We start from the raw sequence: 20,265 nt of genomic DNA on the forward strand, positions 1-20,265 counted from the left end.
CCCATAAATACTAAAATTCCAAACAAAGAAATTGTCATAAATAATGTTTAATAATAATATTAATAGAATATAACAGTTCCAAGGTCATATTATTAATGAAAAACTAAATATATATGAATAAACTAAGATTAAAGCGAATAATCTAATCATTTTATAAATAAATCATTCAACAGTCCAACATGAGAAAGCTTATTTTTCTTGTTTTGAAATATTGCACAAACTTCTGAGTACGTAAAATATTAGTTTGAATAAGTTCACTAAAACAAATAGAGGAAAACAAATTATCATAAACGAATAAACGAAAGTAATTTTTAAAAAAAACACTTGATTTTGTTATTAATAAATGGATATTTCAAATTACAATCCATGTCTACAATAAGATTACGTACATTGTATATAATGCAAATTCAAAGCTGCGTAGACGTCTAGTTTCATATTATAACAATGATCCTAAATTATCTTTATCCAATAGTATAAATCTAACAGTTTATTAAGTCTTTTTAACTCAAACTATTTAGTTTTAAAATATTCTGAAAAAAATTCCTTCACTGAAGACTTTGAATTGGTAAAACCCATATATGAACTATCTAGTGATTACTTTTGTTAAAACTATTATATCTTTTCCCAAATCCAAAATAAAAAGTAGGCTAAAAAAAGAATTTTTAAGAATGTCATTTTATCCATGATTCACTTACACGTAAACGTGAATCAGTGTGATAAATAATTCCAACAAGTACAGTCTTATTTTTTTAGATGAGATTGATTGAGAAATCACTGGGAAACGTCTAGAACAACAGTGTTTGTAGCTGCACTATATTAATATTAATTAAGTGAATAATCGGAATTTATGATTACTTAAGTTTTAATGATGGAGATGTTGTGTACTAGTATCAGAAGGGGTTTTGTGGAGATTGTGGTAATAATAATCATCTGCTCACTAGTGACTGACTTCAAGAGACACTCCTGGAGTTCTAGTGAGAAGCCGTGAGCAGTGGGGTTCAATCAGGTCTGTTGTGAGATATCAGCTCACTGAAGACAATGGTGTACGGTGGCGCAACTTCGTGGATTGTTTGAAGTTAGACATTAACACCGTTGAATGCCGGCTCAGTGCTCTAGTTGGTTAAGCGCATGGCGCGAGACTGATAGGTCCTGGGTTCGAATCTCGCGGGGCGCGGGATCGTGGGCGCGCAATGCTGAGGAGCCACACAATAGGACGAAACGGCCGTCCATTGCTTCCGGGTTTTCCATGGTGATCTAGCTTCAATTGACTCATGATCTCAACTGCTGAAGTATTGTGTATTGCCAAGTTGTATCTTAGAGTTACCTTAGTAGGTAGACATATGTTTCAGTGTTCAGAGCACTAAGGATTCTAACTAATAGGTCTTGGGTACGAACACTTTTTACCCTCATACCGTTACGAGTAGGCGAGTAGTAAAACTAGTTCTCATGCAAAACACAGTAGCTCAGATCAAAGTACATAAACCTATAGGTTACAAAAGAGGTTTACGAACCACGTTAACTGTCGATTGAAATTAAACTTAGTTTGAAGATGAAAATATTGTAAATAAGATTTCTAACTCGAAAACAATAATATAGCAAATTTGTGAATTTAACTTTTAAAATGTGATAAGTGTTACGTCTTGTTTCTTCTACTTCTGTCTCCCATACTTGAGCTTGAAAACCATTAACAAAGCTAACTGTCGATCAATCAACACAATTTCGTATGTAGTTAAAAATTGGAATTTAATTTCCAGCTACTTAAGACATAGTATTCTTGTGTCAAAAACAAGCTACTAATAATAAAATAACCCATTGCATCCTTAAATAAAGAGTATTCAGCTAGGAAAATTTCCTCTTCGACGTAATCATTTACTCAATGTGCAATTCAGTTGCAATGGGTTCACCGTTGGGTCCGCTCTTGGTTGACTGTTTTATGGCCAATCGGTAAAATAAGGTACTTCGACCAATAATTGTAAGATTTTATTTATATAAAAGATACATGGATGGTACTTTCACTATTTGTGAGGAAGATATAGACCTCAATGAAATTTTGAATCGTTTCAATAATCGTCACCCCTCAATTCAATACACGTTGGAAGCAGAGGCGAACGAAGAATTGCACTTTCTTGATGTCCGGTTGATAAGGTCAGATCTGTTTTTTACAGAGATCTATATATAGAAAAACCAACTCGGAATGAGCAGTGCACGAATTTCCATACCTGGGTCCCACTGAGTGCAAAGAGGAACTTAATTCACTCTTGAACCTCAAGCATCAGGCGAATATGTTCTACTGACACAATAGATGATGAACTATTTCAACTTCGACAGATCCATCGATAGGAACTTAACATTTAGTCAACACCCTGAAAAGGCACCAACTCTTTTTATGAATATTGAATTTAAAGGAGATACAGCTGCTGAAATCTTGAATAAACGGATTTGAAAATCCCTGAACAAAACCTACTCAGCTAAGCTCCGCATTGACTTCTGAATCTGGTCTGCCATTCACAGATATGTTAAGGATAAACTTCCGCTTTGGGTCACGTCCATTTGCATCTATAAATTTATTTGCTCCTGTGGGATAGGTCACATTGGCCTCATAAAGCGATCGCTTTTTAAACCCATCCCAGAATATTACCTGGCATGGCTTTTAAAAGAATGCAAAACAGTTGCCAGTTCAATACAGGAACATTCAATCAACTTTGGACACGTCACTCCGAAGTCCTCCTTTAAAATAATCTACACAATCAAAGGAACTGGAGTGAAGGGAGGTCAAATCAAAAACTGCTGTGGTGTTGGCGATCCACCAATTCAAGCCCAAACTCTGCGTGCAGAAACGATACGTCCAACCTCTCATCCTTCTTCGGTCCTAATTCCCTTCTGCAGTATGTTTTTTATATATTTTCTTATTAGCGTTTTGTAATATTAAACCGTAATCAGTTATTATTATCCTTTAATAACTTTTGATGATTGTCATTCAGTTATTATTATGACCTTTATGTTTTTCATTTTTCCTTCGAAATTTTGACCCGTAAATTGTTTTCATCCTTCTATTCTTATTTAACCCCCTGATTATTACGTAACCTCATTTGATAATTGGAGTATTGAATCACTTTATAATGCAATCTTTCCTATCCTCCTATAGACAAATATTTACCAAATATGAATATACAGCTTAAGTAAATGATTTCATCGAAAAAAAATTTTATATTCACCAAGCTACTAACCTATGAATTAATATTTGCTTATTTAGCACAAATATTGTCGAATTAAAATCTTATAAAAGAAAAGCTAATTAATGAATTGTGCTGTTTACCGTATGCATGTATCTATCAATTTCGCATTATTATCAAAATGATAATAACTAATATCTTCGTACACAAAGTAACATATCTTCGTCGATAGAAACATCACATAGATTATTAAGAAATATATTAGGGTAATCTCTAATTCTGAAAGTAAATACTTTCACTTAAAAGTATTTATTATCAGATGATAGAATTTTAGGAGTTTCAAACCTCCACTAAAAACGTTAAGTGGCTACAGATTATATATCCAGTAAGCCTTAGATATAATTTATGTGATAGTTAAAACTCTAGCAGATAGTATCTACAGTCTAGAAGGAAATAAAGCTCCCCATGAGATTAGAAGTGTTACAATCAGAGATGTTATCAAATTTTTAATTAATTAATCGTTCTGGTTTTCATAACAAATGCGCACAAAAAACTTACAATTTTCTTTTCTAATGCAGTTGATAGATTAATGGAAGGAATTTTCATGTTAACTAGTTTGTGAACATCCTCTAATAATAATTTGAAATTATCAGCTGATGAAGATTTGTTAGCCCAAGATTTATACAGTTTCTACAAACGAAATAGGTTATGAAAACCAAAATACGGTTTGATTTTAATTACGTTAAATACAAAAAAATCAAACATTGTGACTATTATTCATATTCCAAACTGTATTAAAAGTATTCAGTTGTAAGTGCCCCTGTTCAAACTGAGTAAGATTCTGGAATATATTGTTAAGCGTCCAATGTGATTTTTGTACAGATTACATAACACAAATCGACACCATCGGAGGGGTCGTTAAAAGCTGATACTCACCAGGTAACTCAGTTAGTGTGAATCAATTCGTTATAATATGCTGTTTTTATAGACATGCATTGAAACTTTAATTATTTCAGTTTTCCACAGACAATTACTAAAGTGATATGTAAGTATGGTGTCTTGAGTTGTAAATAATTTACTAAACACTCAGGACTTTCTAAATCTCAACTTATGCCGTCATCGTCTTGGGAATCTAAAAGACTGTACTGATAATAAAACCCTATCGTTCGCCGTTCGAACTTAGACAACTATGCATTTAAAACTTTAAAGAAAATCGATATACATGAAACTCATGTTCTTGTAATTTGCGTTTTTAGAAATAAATTATCTTACAACTACTGGGCTCGAGTCCCGGAGTGAACATCAACTCTGGGATTCAGGTACATCTGGCTGACGAGTCTCAAATAGGACGAAATGCGCGTTCTGGACTCCACTGCTAGCCACTATCCATCTTTGCTTATAATGCTTGTGAACTAAGACAATATCGAAGCAATCGGCACAGTATGCACATATACCAATAAGAGACTGATCAACTGTAGTCCTAAACATCAGTGGGAATATTCAAGTAAACAATACCAAGTGAACTTACATCTAGTTGTTTATCTTTTTTCGAAAATGAATCTAATCCTCTTTGTAAAATAGTTAACTCTGTTTTTAATTTACTGATATCATCCAATTCTTCGACAGATAGGCGAGAATAACGTCTTGAAAGTAACGGTGCAGGTGAATAAACCTAGTCAAAAGTATTCAGAAAACAGAAAGTCACCCGAATTAATACTTTTTACTGAAAAATAAAACTATTTACCACTTTAGTAAGCAAACGAAGCAACAAACACATCTAGTAATGACGAGAAAATTCGGGCAATAAACAACTTAAGACACTAAAGAAATAACCTAATGTTCGCCTAATCCCTTATCATCCACACATAAACAAGCCTTAGCTGTAGTCTTTATAAAACTAAAAACTTTAGTTATGAATTAAGATAATCAAAAATAGAGAATTTCAAGTCAATATAGCTCATCGGTTTAAGTTACACTATAATAACTGACTTCAATATATGAGGAATAAGTATAAATGACTAGATGTACACGCTACTGACAACAGAAATAAATCACAATTTGTGGGAGCCCTGATATTTTTTCCTAAAAAAGTCCTTATGAATAATTAAGTATCCAAGTTAGAAAGATGTAAATAATGTCATATTATTGCTGGACAAATTACACTTTATTGTGCAAAGTAACTTCATGATATAAAAATAGAATATTTAAGACAGTAAACAACGAAATAGCTACTGTTTGTTTTTCAGAAATCAGATAAAAATTAGTTACTAACTGCTGGTAATAAAGATTATAGAAAAATATTTCTGCTGAATTGATGAAAATTTGCATTTTCGTTGATTCAAAGACTATTTAACCTTCTTAATAAAGAGTAGTTCTATACCAATCACCGCTATCTCATACTTGTAAAATAGTCGAAATGGTTTATTCTAATTTTCTGATACAAGTAAAATATGAGCAGTTAATAAAGTAAGACTGTTTAACTAAAGGAAATATCTCAAATGATTAGTTGTATATTCGATTCATTGACGAGCCGGTTCTCAAACTAAACTACCAATTGCTTTCCTAAAATTCCCCTTAAATTTTCAAACGATAGGTGTGATCAAGTAAACATTTCATTGTTGATAACAACTTACATAGTATACATTTATCATATCATAAATACTTACATATTTGCAGTTAACTCACAACTGCAGAACTAAACCCTTCTCTACACATAAAGCCGCCAATTTTATAACAACTAAATATATATTCGTTAATTTAAAGATGAATATCTGTTCCTCCTAATCCAGAGACGTAGAGTATACAAAGTATAAGAGAAATTGTTGAACTTTTATTGGTTTCCTAGTTGTTGCTATTTCTTGGTGAAATTCTACGTCAGATTAAACAAGATCTATACATAACTACCAGTATTTATTAAAACAGCAGTGTAAGTCAACTTTTTTAGTGTGAAGATGGATTAGGAATCTTAAAGATATGGATCAGATTAAAAAACCCATGTGATAACTTACGAAAGTAGGCAATATTATCAACTGATAATATCATTTTTGAACGACAACAACACATGTACAGAACATTATAGAACATGCTCGTTAAATAGGACCAAATTATAGCAATAAGCTTCAGCTGAGTTCATTTATGCTTACCGGAAGACTAGTTTGAAAATGTATTCAAGCAAATATTCAAATAATTTATGTTTTCAGTCATTTATTTGTGTAATATCAACTTAGATCAAAAAGGGTTTAATAAAAAAATCTCAATAAAATATTAATGAATAACTTACATCGAACGTTTTTTTAACATCTTTTTCAAATTGTGAACAATAAATCATGAAACATATAAATTCTGAATGAAAATAGTCTAAATGTTCATGTGTAATTTGATCTATTGAATATAAACGTGTATGTAATTTATTAGATTCCATCTTGGCTGCTGTTAATTCTGATTCTTTAAATATACGATAATACACTGTATATTTGTGTTTATTCTGTTCTGAGTCATATAAATTCAGCGAACCTAATATTATCTGTTGGGAAAAAAACATATGAAAAACATTTTTTTTAAAAAAAAGGACAAATTAGACAGGCTTACGTAAATATCTCGGTTATTATTTTGTCCAGGTGTAAAAAAATTTCAACACAGTAATCATGTTTCATATTTATTTTAACCAGTAATATTATTTGTCAACGACACTGTAATGTAAAAAGCCCATAAGTTCTTGTGATGCCTAATAATGAAAACTTCAAGCTTAGACTTCATGAGGATTAAAAACTTTCCGGTCATATCTACTCTTTTCAGAAACTAGAGGCTTTTCAGTCTGACAGTCATACACCAATAAAATAGTATGCTAGAAAAATTATGTCTTCATCAGATAACTCTTTAAAACATCTTTGAATTCAAACGAAAATCAGTTTTTGACTGTTGACAAGAAGTGTTGGCATACAGGAATTTACTGCAATGCAAATTTGTTATTAATTATAAATAGTGCGCATATTTCTAATATTTCATTTTATCCAGAAATTTTGTCAAATATCCACTAATATCCACTTTTATAGACAGCTAAACAACTTTTATATAAAAAGAATCAATATCGAAGTGAATCTGTGTTTAATTATTCAGATTTGAACGAAAATCAAGAAGAAAACAGCTATAAAATGAGTGGTGAGTGCGCATTATCTGTTGCAATAGTAGGTATTTTATAATGGCGAAAAAGTTATTCACGAGTGAGAAAATATAGATTTTTTGAGAAAAAGAATTTCAAATTGTATACCCTCGACCATTATATAATTATAACAATAAGAATCAATCTACAAATGCTATCTTGTCAATAGTACAGTGATGCGAATCGTAAATTATTTGGTAAAGTAATCCCATGTTTGTACGTAGATCATTGACTAAAAAAGCACGGTAAGTAGTATAAATTTCGTCTATTATTTGTAAATAGTGTTCTTTGTTATAGCATATTTGTAGTTCAACGAACAACATATATATATGATATGTATGAAGAATCAAAATCAGAGCACTCTTACTACGATCAATGCATTTGACTAAGTTTAATAGGCCAGGTTTTGCATGCATGAAAAATTATTTTTCTAAAAGTTTAATGTATTATGATAAGGGAACAAAATATTTTGATAGGGACAATGAGTATTTTTTGTGGAGATATGGTAAAATTAATAACGTAGTTTTTAAAAGCAATGGTAATGACTCTTAAAAATATATAAATTACAATCTAGCTCATTCGATGCAAATATTTCAAAATAGTGTAGTAATAAATAGTTCAATGGGTTGTTTTCGGTGTCAGTAAGCTATGTTGTCAGTGAATTCTAATCATGTTCTTTTATTTATGCATTAAAGAACAAACATGATGCCAATTAGACCGCCAGACTTACAAACACATGCACAAAATCATTAAAATTATTATTATTTCCAATGAATGAAAATCATAGTCACATTTGATTAATTTAGTTCTTACACAATTCAGCAATTATATTGCAACAAATTTTATCTAAATTTGAACAGATGAATAGGCAATAGATTTAGTACACAATTGTTTTGTGAGTCGATTTATATTTGATAGTTCTGATTTCGGATTATTTCACTAAAGAAGATCTAATCTGAACTCACAGTGAAACATTGAAATCATTCTCATTTCAATCTCTGAGAATCTTACAAATATAATTTCCACTTTAATGGATCAGCATAAAAATTCAACAAAAAGTGCACGAATTTCCAAACCAATTACCAAATTTACTTTACACATAGACGTACATAATATTTTTGAATTACAGTGATTCTTATTATTGAAACAACGTTTGTAGTACTTTACTCAGAGTTCGATACCGATTAACAGCGAAATCGATTTCAGTCCTTAACATCAACGACGCGAATATTCAAACATATCTTACAAAAATTTGTAGTAATTGACATAGAACAACTTGTAACACTAATGATTCCTGTAGAGAAATATGGTCTATTTATAGAAACTATATAAGATGTAATAGCTGTAGACAAAATGAAGTTTTGAGTATGAATGCCTTATTTAAATAAGTTGTACTGTTACTACATCTACTACTCGGGGAATTACTCTGACAATTTCAGGCCAATGTGTTAATGGTGTATGTCGACCTGAACCACTGTACAGATGTACCAGTTTCTAGGTTGCATTTGACCAAATGACTGATTCGTTAAACTATTCAAGTAGCTATCAACAAGTTCAGATGATGACTTGTTTCATAGACTATATTGAAGAGGAGAAACTCCACCTGATACACGTTTCAGTGTTGGTAGCTGAGCTCCACATGTGTTTATACCTTCCATTTACATTCTTAATCAGTGTTATTTATGGTGAAAACACCGAAGCTGACGGGAATTTTGAAACAGAAACTCAAGTGACACATTAGCTCTCACTCTATCAGTGCAACAGGTCGGATTAGAGATGTTTCCACAATCATTCGGAAAACGTACATGATCTTATGACTACCAACTCGTAGTGATTCAGTTGAGGGTTATCATGACTATCAGTCAACAGTCCTTGCTCTGCATTCGACACTCGACACCAAAGTGCACAACATTCGCTAGACAAATCAAACAGTGTTATGCGTCTTAATTTGTATAACTTCAGATAGGAGTCAGGTGTATGTCTCGTGTGATACAGTTAAACTGCTTCATTTCATGACTTAAATAGATCACTGAATTCAACCAAATCTGCAGTTTCGAATCACAGACTGACTTTGGTTGGACAACCTTTGTGAGTCTGGAAGCACTGAACAAGTGATTCGTTCTACTATTGAACTGTTCAACTGTTCCCAACCATCACACCATAGGGGATCAATCTGAGAATTGTCAGGTCTCGAGTTGACAACCTAACATTCAGTCTACTGGGTTGGCAATCAGTTGTCCTAATTTCTATCTTCAGTTAGTTTGCTTTATCACGTGAACATTATCCGTTTCCATGAGATTTCGAAAGAATGGCTTATCGAGGTGCTGCACTTACGTTTTGGTCGTTTAGTTAGGATGATGCACACTAAGCGAAAATTCTTATTTCTTGTCATCATTTAATGAGCAAATATTAAAATAGCTTCAATAAATTGATCCTCTTAAATCTGTAAGTGAAGTAACTGACAAATATTAAATAAGTGCTTGGTTTATATTGTATTGTTTCTTTTTTTGAGAAATAATGCTCTAGAAACCAAATTCAACTGTTAAAGGGTGACGAAATTCTATTTTAGTCGTAACTGGTTTGGTCCCATTTTTGTTATTTTTAATGGTAATGATACAGTGCATTAAAAATAATGAATCTTACGCTTGTAAAATTTTCACATTATTCCAACCTTAAATCTAAGTGGTTATATTTTTGAGCTTAATCACTAGGTAAGATCATTAGAATATAATATCACTGGGAATAGACTTCAGTCTTAACTTGTCTGTCTGTACAGATCGCAGTTTCTTAGTGGACTTTTGAGATATCCGCCCTAAAACAAGATAAAGAACAAAGTCTAAAGTTATTTAATTGCTGTGAAGAATGAGAATTTTTGGTATGTCAATTTAAGTGTCAAATAAATGTTTAACGATGCATTAAAATTCTGTTTATCTAATTATAACATTTACAAAATGTAATGAATTCATATATGCTTCCATAAATTAACATGTGTAATTATTCTGTAACGATAAAGTCTATCCTGATAAGTAATATAATGTTCTAATGATTGGTTACTGGCTGATGCTTACCTTGAAACTGTAAGGCTTCCCAATTAATTCTCTAGGATCTTCGATAAACGTTACGTCATCCTTTTTGTTAGAAGAGGCATTATTTGATGGTAGCGCAGACTTTGAATTAGACGCTGAACAAGGTATCAATTTTATATTAATAATTCCCAACTCATCACCAATAAAATCCATGATTTTTAATTCTTCATCCACATCAAGTCGATAAGCTAATGCGCGAAGAAACGCCGGTGCTATACCAATAAATAAATCTTCTAATGGTTCCCAAAATGGATCAGATTCTTGTAAATAATCCTCTAGTTGTTTACTCAAACTTTTTTGATACATATCCTATTACAAGTTAGAAAAAAAATGTCACCTTATGTTTATGTCAATTTGACCAAAATAAAATTAAGTCACTAAAGCTAAACTAAGAAATATTTATTTTCAAGTAATTCTTCATTAAGAGTGAACATTATTATACCAGTGATTGTAATCCCTGAGATCTATTCATAAAAAATTATGAAATTGATTAAAATATTTACAAATGAATGAATGGACTATCTAACTATCAAAATATGAGCACAGCAACTGTCAGTTAGAATGTTATGGTGGTTAGAAGTTTAAATTTCCCAAGTCCTTTGTAATCTACTCATTTTATTGGTTATTTGCTTGTGTCCTTGTTTAAGACGTTGAACCGATGAGGTGACTCGTTTCTAGTTGAGTGGGATCTGAAAACTTTTACCAACTTTAATAGCAACTTTGTCTACAATAGTGCAGATCTAATAAGTGCATTGGTGGCATTAAATGTAAGTTATTATCGTAGAATATCATTACCTTTTCAACATAGTAATGACAGACTAAGTAATTAGAAGTTGTGCATTTGATGGACTGTAATATTTGTAGAAAAATGTATGACTTAACAAAAAGACTATGATCGCTTTTCCAATAAATGTTTTTTAAATGCTCTAGACGAGGATAAATTGGCTGCATATAACTGAATTATGCATAGTCTGCGATTACTAAATTTTTAAGGTGTGAGTTTGTGATTTGTTTTATTACTTCGCCTATTCCTCTTAGACCAATCATAAACACACTTCCAAAAATCTAGTGAAGAGCCTACCTTTTGTTCAATAAATGGTGTTTGTTCACATTACACCAGTCTATTTGGAACAATGAGGCTGAGAAACTGTTTATAAGCGTTGGACTGTTCATGAGAGTAGCTCATAGTTTCGTTGTTTGACAGAAAGGTATCTAAGATGCATCTATTCTCTATTTGTTTCTGGAGTTGCTGTCATCGTTGTAACCGAATTTATATGTGCAAATTACGGACAGAAAATCCTACAGGATGTCTGCATGATGTATCGCCAGATGCTTATGGGATCAAAGCAACCATTGTTGTTTAAATAAATAGCCATGGTAACCTTATGCAAGCGGTACATTTAACTAATGCTAAACGTTAAATGAGTCTAATGTTGGTGAATGATTGACGGTTTACATTTTCGTAAATGAGTAACAATTTAAGGGAAATCAGAGTAAAATATTTCATTACCGCTGATGTCACTTATCTAAATTGTATAATCGTGTTTATAACTACGTTTTACAAATAGTTTTCCACAGTAAAATAGAGGGATGTTGTGTTATTTTTAAGATTTATCAATAATGATACTTAAAAATCGAATTGGATAGTTTCTAAATAAGATGCATATTTTTTCCAAACGTATCAGCAGTAACGTAGTATTGTATCATTAATAGTTCATAGATAGGAAGGAAGCTGTATGTAATGATCCAGAAATCGGATAATCATAATAATTATGAAAGAATGATAGAGGATTATGAAACGATACATTTTCTGAGAAGGAAAATATGAAAGAAGGTCTTGACAATTTAAAAATTAGAGATTGTACGCGTAATTTTATTCCATTTACCATGATATCATACTGATAAAACGTTATCTATACACAATATTATAATGTTAGTCAATTACTTATCTCGACAACATTATAGTTCATATTGTATAATAATTGATAGAGAATTCTGATATCTGTATGCCGGTGTTTGACTGAGAAAACGTGTAGGAAAACAATTATTTCTTTCTATGATAAATGTATGCTAACAGATTCTACAAATCTTTGTTTGTTAAACAATGTAGAAAAAAGTACTTTGATGACATTTCAATGTATATTTGTGAGAGTATCACATACTCTGTTCTTACTCATATAGATAACAAGTGTTTTTAATTCCTGCAAAATTATTATACGTTGTTTGCGGAATATAATTATACCCTAGTGTGTTTCGTTATTACTCTATTCTATTGTGTTGTGTCCTATTGTTTCTTATCCTATTCTATGTTATATTTCTTGACTAGATGTATTTTTAGTAGGACGAAGTGCACGAGATAATTTCACTGGGAAACAATAAGCGCTCTAGACAAATAAAATAAACTGAAACCATGTGATATATCAGAGCAATACATTCCGAACAATCTAATCACACATATACTTGTTAAGAACATTTATGTATAAAAATAAAAGGTCAACTAGACTGGAAATGGAGTAAGAGGAAACACGAATAATAATAATAGTAATAATAATAATAATAATAATGTGAACACAATTTGAAACCTAATCACTCTGGATAGTAAGTCAATATTACCAGAGTAGGTTTAAGGTGAGAACAAACTGTTTTTCAATACACAAAGGGAGTTTGAATTTTCGTATGGCTAAGGCTTCAATAAACCTTAGCATATGCCCTTTTACACTTGTATACAACACAACAAAAGCCGAGTTAAGATCAATTTTATGGCCTGTTTAGGTTATATATTTAGCAACAGAGGACGATGGATGTTTATCCTCTACTCTTATTGAGTCACTTGAATGCATTTGTTTCTGCAACCATTTTGGTACATGTTCACACACCCTAATTTTGAGATCACAACTGCTCCTCCCTATGTATGCGTGACCACACACACATTTAAATTAGTGAACGCAGTGGGATGTGACACGATCGTTTTCATGTATTATAGGTTCTGATAATAATAATCTGCTCACTAGTGACTGACTTCAAGAGACACTCCTGGAGTTCTAGTGAGAAGCCGTAAGCAGTGAGGTTCAACTAGGTCTGTTGTAAGATATCAGCTCACTGAAGACAATGGTGACGGTGGTGTAATTTCATGGATTGGTTGAAGTTAGACATTAACACCGTTGAATGCCGGCTCAGTGGTCTAATGGTTAAGCACTCGCGCGCGAGACTAGTAGGTCCTGGATTCGACTCTCGCGGGGAGGGGGCGGGATCGTGGATGCGCACTGCTAAGGAGCCACATACTAGGACGAAACGGCCGTCCATTGCTTCCAGGTTTTCCATGGTGATCTAGCTTCAATTGACTCATGATTCCAACTATTGAAATGGACTAATTTCTTTAAACTGAAACCGTTTTTCATTAGATCCCCGTTTTCTGTAGATGAAAAGTAAACTTTACTAAATAATCAGATAACCTAATGTTAGAAAGAAGTAGACACTCATTTTCATAACAATAAACTTTTCTAAGAAATAAGTTAAAATATAGACAACCTTAATGAGCTATAAACATTTATTAAATATCAGTCACTATGTTAATATAAACTTAATGTACAAAATTATTTATCGAATGGCATCATCTTTTAGACAAAACATAAGCAATAGGTATGTGCATAAGCAAACTTATTCTTTGTGTTCAGAAAAAGTTTATTCATCCTCTTAATTTATCATATACCTTTTTAGTTACTATTGTTTTTCTCAATGAAAAAATTATTTCCAAATCTATTCATTTTTAGTTTAAAACTTCGATCCACATAATCTACTTACCTGATTACCTAATGTTTTATGTGCCTGTTCTATTAGTCACATATGATTAATTTTACAGTTAACAATAAACAGTTATATCCAATTGCCTGATTTTGAACTTACTGACTTCTTATTTGTATCCAGTGAGTTGTTATAAATAACCTGTTATTTAATCCTATCTTTATATCTAATTTAAAATCCGTTAAGTTTCAGACCTAATACTGTTTTAGAGTAAATATTGAGATGAATTGTTACACTAACCAAGAATCATTTATTTAGTGTTGATTTTGTTCTTAACTGTTCAAAACATAGATATTCGTGTAAACAGTTGAAGAGAAGTTAATTGACAAGTAATATTTCTTTGCTCAGCTTGTATTTGTCATGTCTTGATGTAAATATATAACAGATTAAATGCTTGGTGGTTGATAAATTCGTAACTGATCATGTTGTCTATCAATGAGGTAAGATATCACTTGAATATCTGATCTGGAATTAGTGTTTACAAAACATTTAATATGAATATTTGTTCAACATATTTTTATAAACAATACCTTCAGAAACGGTATCAAATTTATTTTCTGTTTATTAATATGAAAACTCCACTAATTATTTTCTGTTAGTTTATTTAGTGTAACTATCTTGAAAACGACTTACAAATTAAGACTTATGCATAGTTGATGTATTTAGTCCTGATAGTACATAGAATCCTTACAGTTTTGCTAACCTGATACTATGATGGTTTCTTATCTAAAATAATTAACTGAATTTTTGATAGTGACTAAATAATTTTAACTTTAGAAATAGATGTTGTATACCCAAAAAGGAGGCTTTATAAGCAACATGTCCTCTTCAAGCTTCTTTAATTGTACTATGATGTCATCGATTGGTTTCATTTTCCTATATAACCAACGTGAATTCTAAGCTTTAGTATAATTTACATAATAAGTATGCGGCCGTCAAAATCAAGTTCTGAAATATCTAAGAATGCTTTACTACTGGAAAAAATTACAATTTACATGAACTGGAATTATAACGTATTCCTTTACTCAGTCAGAACGTATCGTAATAATAATATGCACGGTAATCTTTCATTTACAGATAACTGTGATCGAATAAGCATTTAGTCAAATAAAGACGACTTGCAATTACAAATTTCTAGTTAGTAAATACAATTTAATGTTGATTACATTTTATTAATCAAATTCCAGTTGTGAAAATCTGTTTCATATGCTATGTATAGTGTATCATTGTTTTTTTACGGACAACGCATGACTAAATTGCACTCTCTTACCGAGAAAAAATAATTTTAGATAGTGATACACGGGATCAATTAGACATGGAACAAAGATATGCACATACAATTGACTAAGATTTCGCTTAATTTTCTAAGGATATTGATACACACTAGTGATTCATAATATGGTTTTACTTTGAACGGAAGAAAGACGTTTACATATCATTGAGCGTATATGTATTCTCGACTCAGTTTTAGCCAAGCAACCCTTCTCACTCTCGTCCCTTTTTACTCAAGTAGGTGATTTTGGAGCTTATATCAGCATATCATTAGCATAAACGGATGACAGTACAACCTAACAGTTAAATATTTTTAAAATACTTATATTCTTTACTCCTTACCTGCATTAAAAATCTTCTTGTCATGAATTTTTCTCTTTCCCACAAGCACATTTGACCTGTATTCGTACAAATCATGCGAACCATAACTCTACGGAATTTAAAAACACGTGATACCATTCAGTTTACCGATGACATTTGATTAACTTTGTAAGCAAATAAATTTATCATTTCGTAAACTTTTTTAAGTAGCTATTAATTGTGTTTCGTACTGTCCGGGTATATTTAATGAATTTTAAGGAAGTTGTGACGGGATAATAAAAGGTTATGAACTGAAATGTATGAGGCTTTATAACCATATTAACATTAAGACAACTGTAGTTTATTTCACACACCCACACATGAATAGTTTGCAACTCCCGTCTCTTCACTCCTTAAACCTATTACCCAATAATACTTAAAATTCTAAAAGTGGTGTTATTAGTTATTACTGTTTTGAGGTGGATATGCAAACCGATAATTTGTGCAGTGATTGTTTTTTTAATAACAATGATTCCTAGAAATCACGTCATCACTAGTTTTGACTCAGGTTTGAGCGTGGTTACATTCAGAGATAATTTGTTTCTCAGAACATTATATCTTCATATATTTGGACGAAAATAGTGTGCACATAAACATAGTGAGCACATATCTCGATAACATTCAAATCAATGACTACCTTCTTTACATTTAGTTTTAAGTCCTCAAAATCTATCATTAGATATTAGGAGAAAACCACAGACGTTTTTGCTGTGACGTGTGTGACTGCAGATTAGAGTGAAGCGTATTTATCGATCGATTACAGTGACACGTAAACACATACGGACGGCCTAAGGTTCTGATTGGTCCCGCTTCCCTGTCTAGCCCAGCCAGTTGAGTCCAGAGCACAAATCTCAGCCTCTGAGTTATGAATCATTATATTTCAGACATACTCCGTTTATATACCAACCAAACAAACCACATCGTACCATAAAATAGAAAAACAACATTTGTACGATATTTAACGAGTGAAACAAATATTGACCAATAGGGAGTGTACATTTAAAGTCCAAGGCCACCATTAGACTTAACATGATAATTATTGGTATATTCCTCTGCATCCCTAACAGTTTTAATGTCAGCTAATAGTTATGTTATTATCAGAACTGTACTTGACAAACATTGAAAATCTTAAAATGAAAACCCTTTTGTAGCTAGAAATCATAAGCTGTAAACTCTTGGACCACGACGTTGATCAAATAGGTAAAATGACCATGACTTACATAAAACTTACATATACCCCTTCTTTATAGATATTAACATGATTAGAAATTCCCACTGATCATCGATAACCGATATGAAAAGTTACAGTGGAAATTTAGTCATCTACTTTTCAGTTGCACTCAGAATTTAAATGTGTCACTCTGTCTGTAGATTTTGGTTAGTTTGAAGAGCACAACGTGGTGGCCTTCAGAGTACGATAATTAATGTCAGAATTTTCCACTAAAAAATTCATTATTTGCCCAAAAACTAGGATTCTGATCAAACTGTATCAAAGCAGAAATATATAGAATGTCATAACCATTGTTATAAAAACCATTATATCTACTAATCAAATATTACGCATAACATCGAAAACGTATGAGTTAAACAACTTCGAAAAGCTGTGATAACGCCTACTTTGTACGCTTTGATTCACCGTATTTTAAAGCTTGTGCAGTTGGTGGCAGTAAAATCACTTCAAATTTTCTTTGTTTATTCAATTCATCTGCTATAGCGTTGACTTCATTTACCATTGGTAATAGCTCAAGTAATTGTTGCTGCAATATTGCTTCTTCTAAAATATAAATAAACCAGTAATACATAAGATTAAAAATAAAAACAGTTTTGTTAACAATCAAGTATTTTTTTATTTGTAATCGGTAAAATATGAACCTTTAATTAAAAGAGATTGTTAATATTCGCTATGTTTTAGTGAAATGATATAATTTATGATGATGTTTTTTCATTCCAAACTAAAATATTAATCAGACAAATGCTTATAATGATGACACCTTGGAGAACAAGTGATCAATTCAATTTTATTGTTTGATATTTCCATTTATCTTCTATTTATTTTAACTATCAATAAGAAATGAAAAGAATTATCGTCAGTAAACAACATCTACTTTGATACTGTCGACAATTAAGCATAAATAAAATCATTAAAGCATCCCAACGTGATAATAAAATTTTTGATAATAGTTTATTATATACTTGATGTGTGGACGAAAATGATAATGATCGGTTGTCTGCTTAGTCAGACATGTAGATAGTCTGACAGGTGTCAGATGAGTTATATATTCTCCTATCCTTATTAATATTATTACTCACTTATTATTGATTGTTCATTGTTGTTGGATTGTGTCGGGTTTTGGTGTGGAAATATATTTACGTTGTGATCAGGCTAATCACGTGTTCTTGATTTGAGTTGTGTTGAAGTCCTGTAGAATAGATACTGGGTGGTAATCTAGTGCAGATATTCGTTTAAGGTAAATTAACTTCCCATACGTGTAAACGTGGAAAACCAACCGTTATAACAATACTGATAAAATTTGTAGACTAGAAAAAAATATAATCAATGAATCGTTGGTCACACAGAACGTTATATAATTACTTTCCGTAGTAAAATCTATCGAGACTAAATTCCACAATGAACTAAAATAAATTTCGATGTAAAAAATATCTGCATTTTTAAAATCTTGACTAATAATGTCTTAGCCTTTTGCGACAGAACAGTGCTTTTTTAAAACCGTTTTGGTTTAGTATTTAAAAACACCCGGATTCACACTTTTTACTAACAATAAGTATCTCTTTCATATAGGAAGTCTTTTTAACTACAACTCGGTCTACAGAACTGGAACAGCAATGAGAGGGATTTGACATATGTGACACTGGTCACTGTTCAGTGCTCAATCAATTGTAAATAAATCTCAGGCCTCTAGGAGGTCAGTTGTGGCGCGAATATCTCAGCGGCAAAGTCTTTGACTGTCAAGCTAAGTGACACAGGATCGAATCCGCAAGAAAGCGTTATGCACATCTTCCTGATGAGTATCAAAAAGCAAAAATTTGAATTCAAGGTTTCTATAGATACCTCTAACCATCAACTTACAACCTCTTTAGTTGATAAACACTTTAATTTCGCATACATGTTTATTCTTTTGATCGAAATGATAGTTTTGCTTCTAACTAGTGGTGTTAGACAGGCTATATAAGATTCATCCAAATTATTCACCGTTCATCAATTAATATTAAAACAAAAATGAGTCAGTTAGCATCAGTTTGAATACCAGTTATTATAATTAGATTATGAAATAAAGATTGTTTTCCTAAATTACGAGATGAGTTTAGTTTGTTAAGTATCACTTGACCATTTATTGCACTGTCAATTTCACTAGATGACACAAGTGGTTAACAGAAACATGTACTTATGTATTGTAAATCCTTTGGACTGAATAAAGATAAGTATTTGATAGAAAGCACGACGTTTTGTAAATTTCAACCACAAAAAACTGCTTATAATTCCAAACAACCTCAAATTATTACTACTTTCTCTTAAGAGAATTTCTGGAGAACAATTTCTGGTATTAATATTAAAACAATAAAACCTACCCTTCTTTCTAGGTTTATTGCTAAACTGTTCGAAACCTGTAGCTTGAGCTAATTCACGTTGTGCAAATTCCCAGTCAATTGTTTCCGGTTCCATACCAGATTTTGACTCATCAGCAAATTCTTTTGACAGTGGATTATGGAATATGTATAGTTGATGTGAGCCTATGAAAATTAAGTCAATAGCATTATTAGAAAACTTTTTGGCGTATGATCGTTTTTTTCATTATTTCTCTAGCAATTTTTCGCACTGCTGCCACCTTTTCTTTATAGACTGAAATGCTGAATTTCAAATTAAATTTAAACTCAAAATTAACAAATTTAATCACTGAAGGTTGGTATTTAACTTCATTACGTAATATTTAATTTGAGTTATCCGACCTAAGCATTCTATTCTTTGATAGTTTGAATGCAAACCATGACTACTGCATTGATCTAAATAAATTGAAATTTAGAAAATATTTATCGTATTCGCTAAATCTCTTCTATATTTCTGAAGCATTGTCACACGACTCTTACGAATTAATAAATAAACAGGTGCAGATTGAAGTAATTTGAATTATGATTTTCATACTGATCCCAACTACGCATAATTCTGTAGTTATAGTTATTAGCGCCTACCAAGAAATGAATTTTAAACGTAAGGCAAACTGAAAATGTAGAAAATTAAGCCCATATTATAAGCAGGGGTAAATGGTGGCGAGCAGTGAAACCCAGAACGCGCGCTTCTACGTATTTACGATTCATCAGCTGGATTTACCCACACCACAGAGTTAATGTTCACTCCAATGGCGTTTGAAGCTGACGGAACTGGGTCTGAGTCTCGGAG

General features: G+C 31.7%; 1 protein-coding gene across 3 annotated transcripts in view; it reads right to left on the reverse strand.

Annotated features, from left to right (window-relative positions):
• Positions 1-179: 179 nt before the first annotated feature.
• KIF1A (Kinesin-like protein kif1a) overlaps positions 180-20,265 on the reverse strand; it is a gene marked incomplete at both ends in the record, with an annotated part of 43,479 nt that continues 23,393 nt past the window's right edge. Inside the window, 9 exons of one of the 3 annotated variants that reach the window (XM_035730604.1) lie at positions 584-647; positions 696-811; positions 3,732-3,863; positions 4,702-4,845; positions 6,454-6,696; positions 10,401-10,727; positions 15,834-15,921; positions 17,469-17,625; positions 19,440-19,601. In XM_035730604.1, the coding sequence (XP_035586782.1) occupies positions 584-647; positions 696-811; positions 3,732-3,863; positions 4,702-4,845; positions 6,454-6,696; positions 10,401-10,727; positions 15,834-15,921; positions 17,469-17,625; positions 19,440-19,601 (1,433 nt within the window). Of the gene's footprint in view, positions 258-583; positions 648-695; positions 812-3,731; positions 3,864-4,701; positions 4,846-6,453; positions 6,697-10,400; positions 10,728-15,833; positions 15,922-17,468; positions 17,626-18,132; positions 18,390-19,439; positions 19,602-20,265 lie in introns of those variants that run through there. The other 2 variants (XM_051210660.1, XM_051210661.1) reach the window with 2 other exon arrangements.

The sequence above is a fragment of the Schistosoma haematobium genome, chromosome ZW (assembly GCF_000699445.3).
Source record: "Schistosoma haematobium chromosome ZW, whole genome shotgun sequence".
Classification (NCBI taxonomy): domain Eukaryota; kingdom Metazoa; phylum Platyhelminthes; class Trematoda; order Strigeidida; family Schistosomatidae; genus Schistosoma; species Schistosoma haematobium.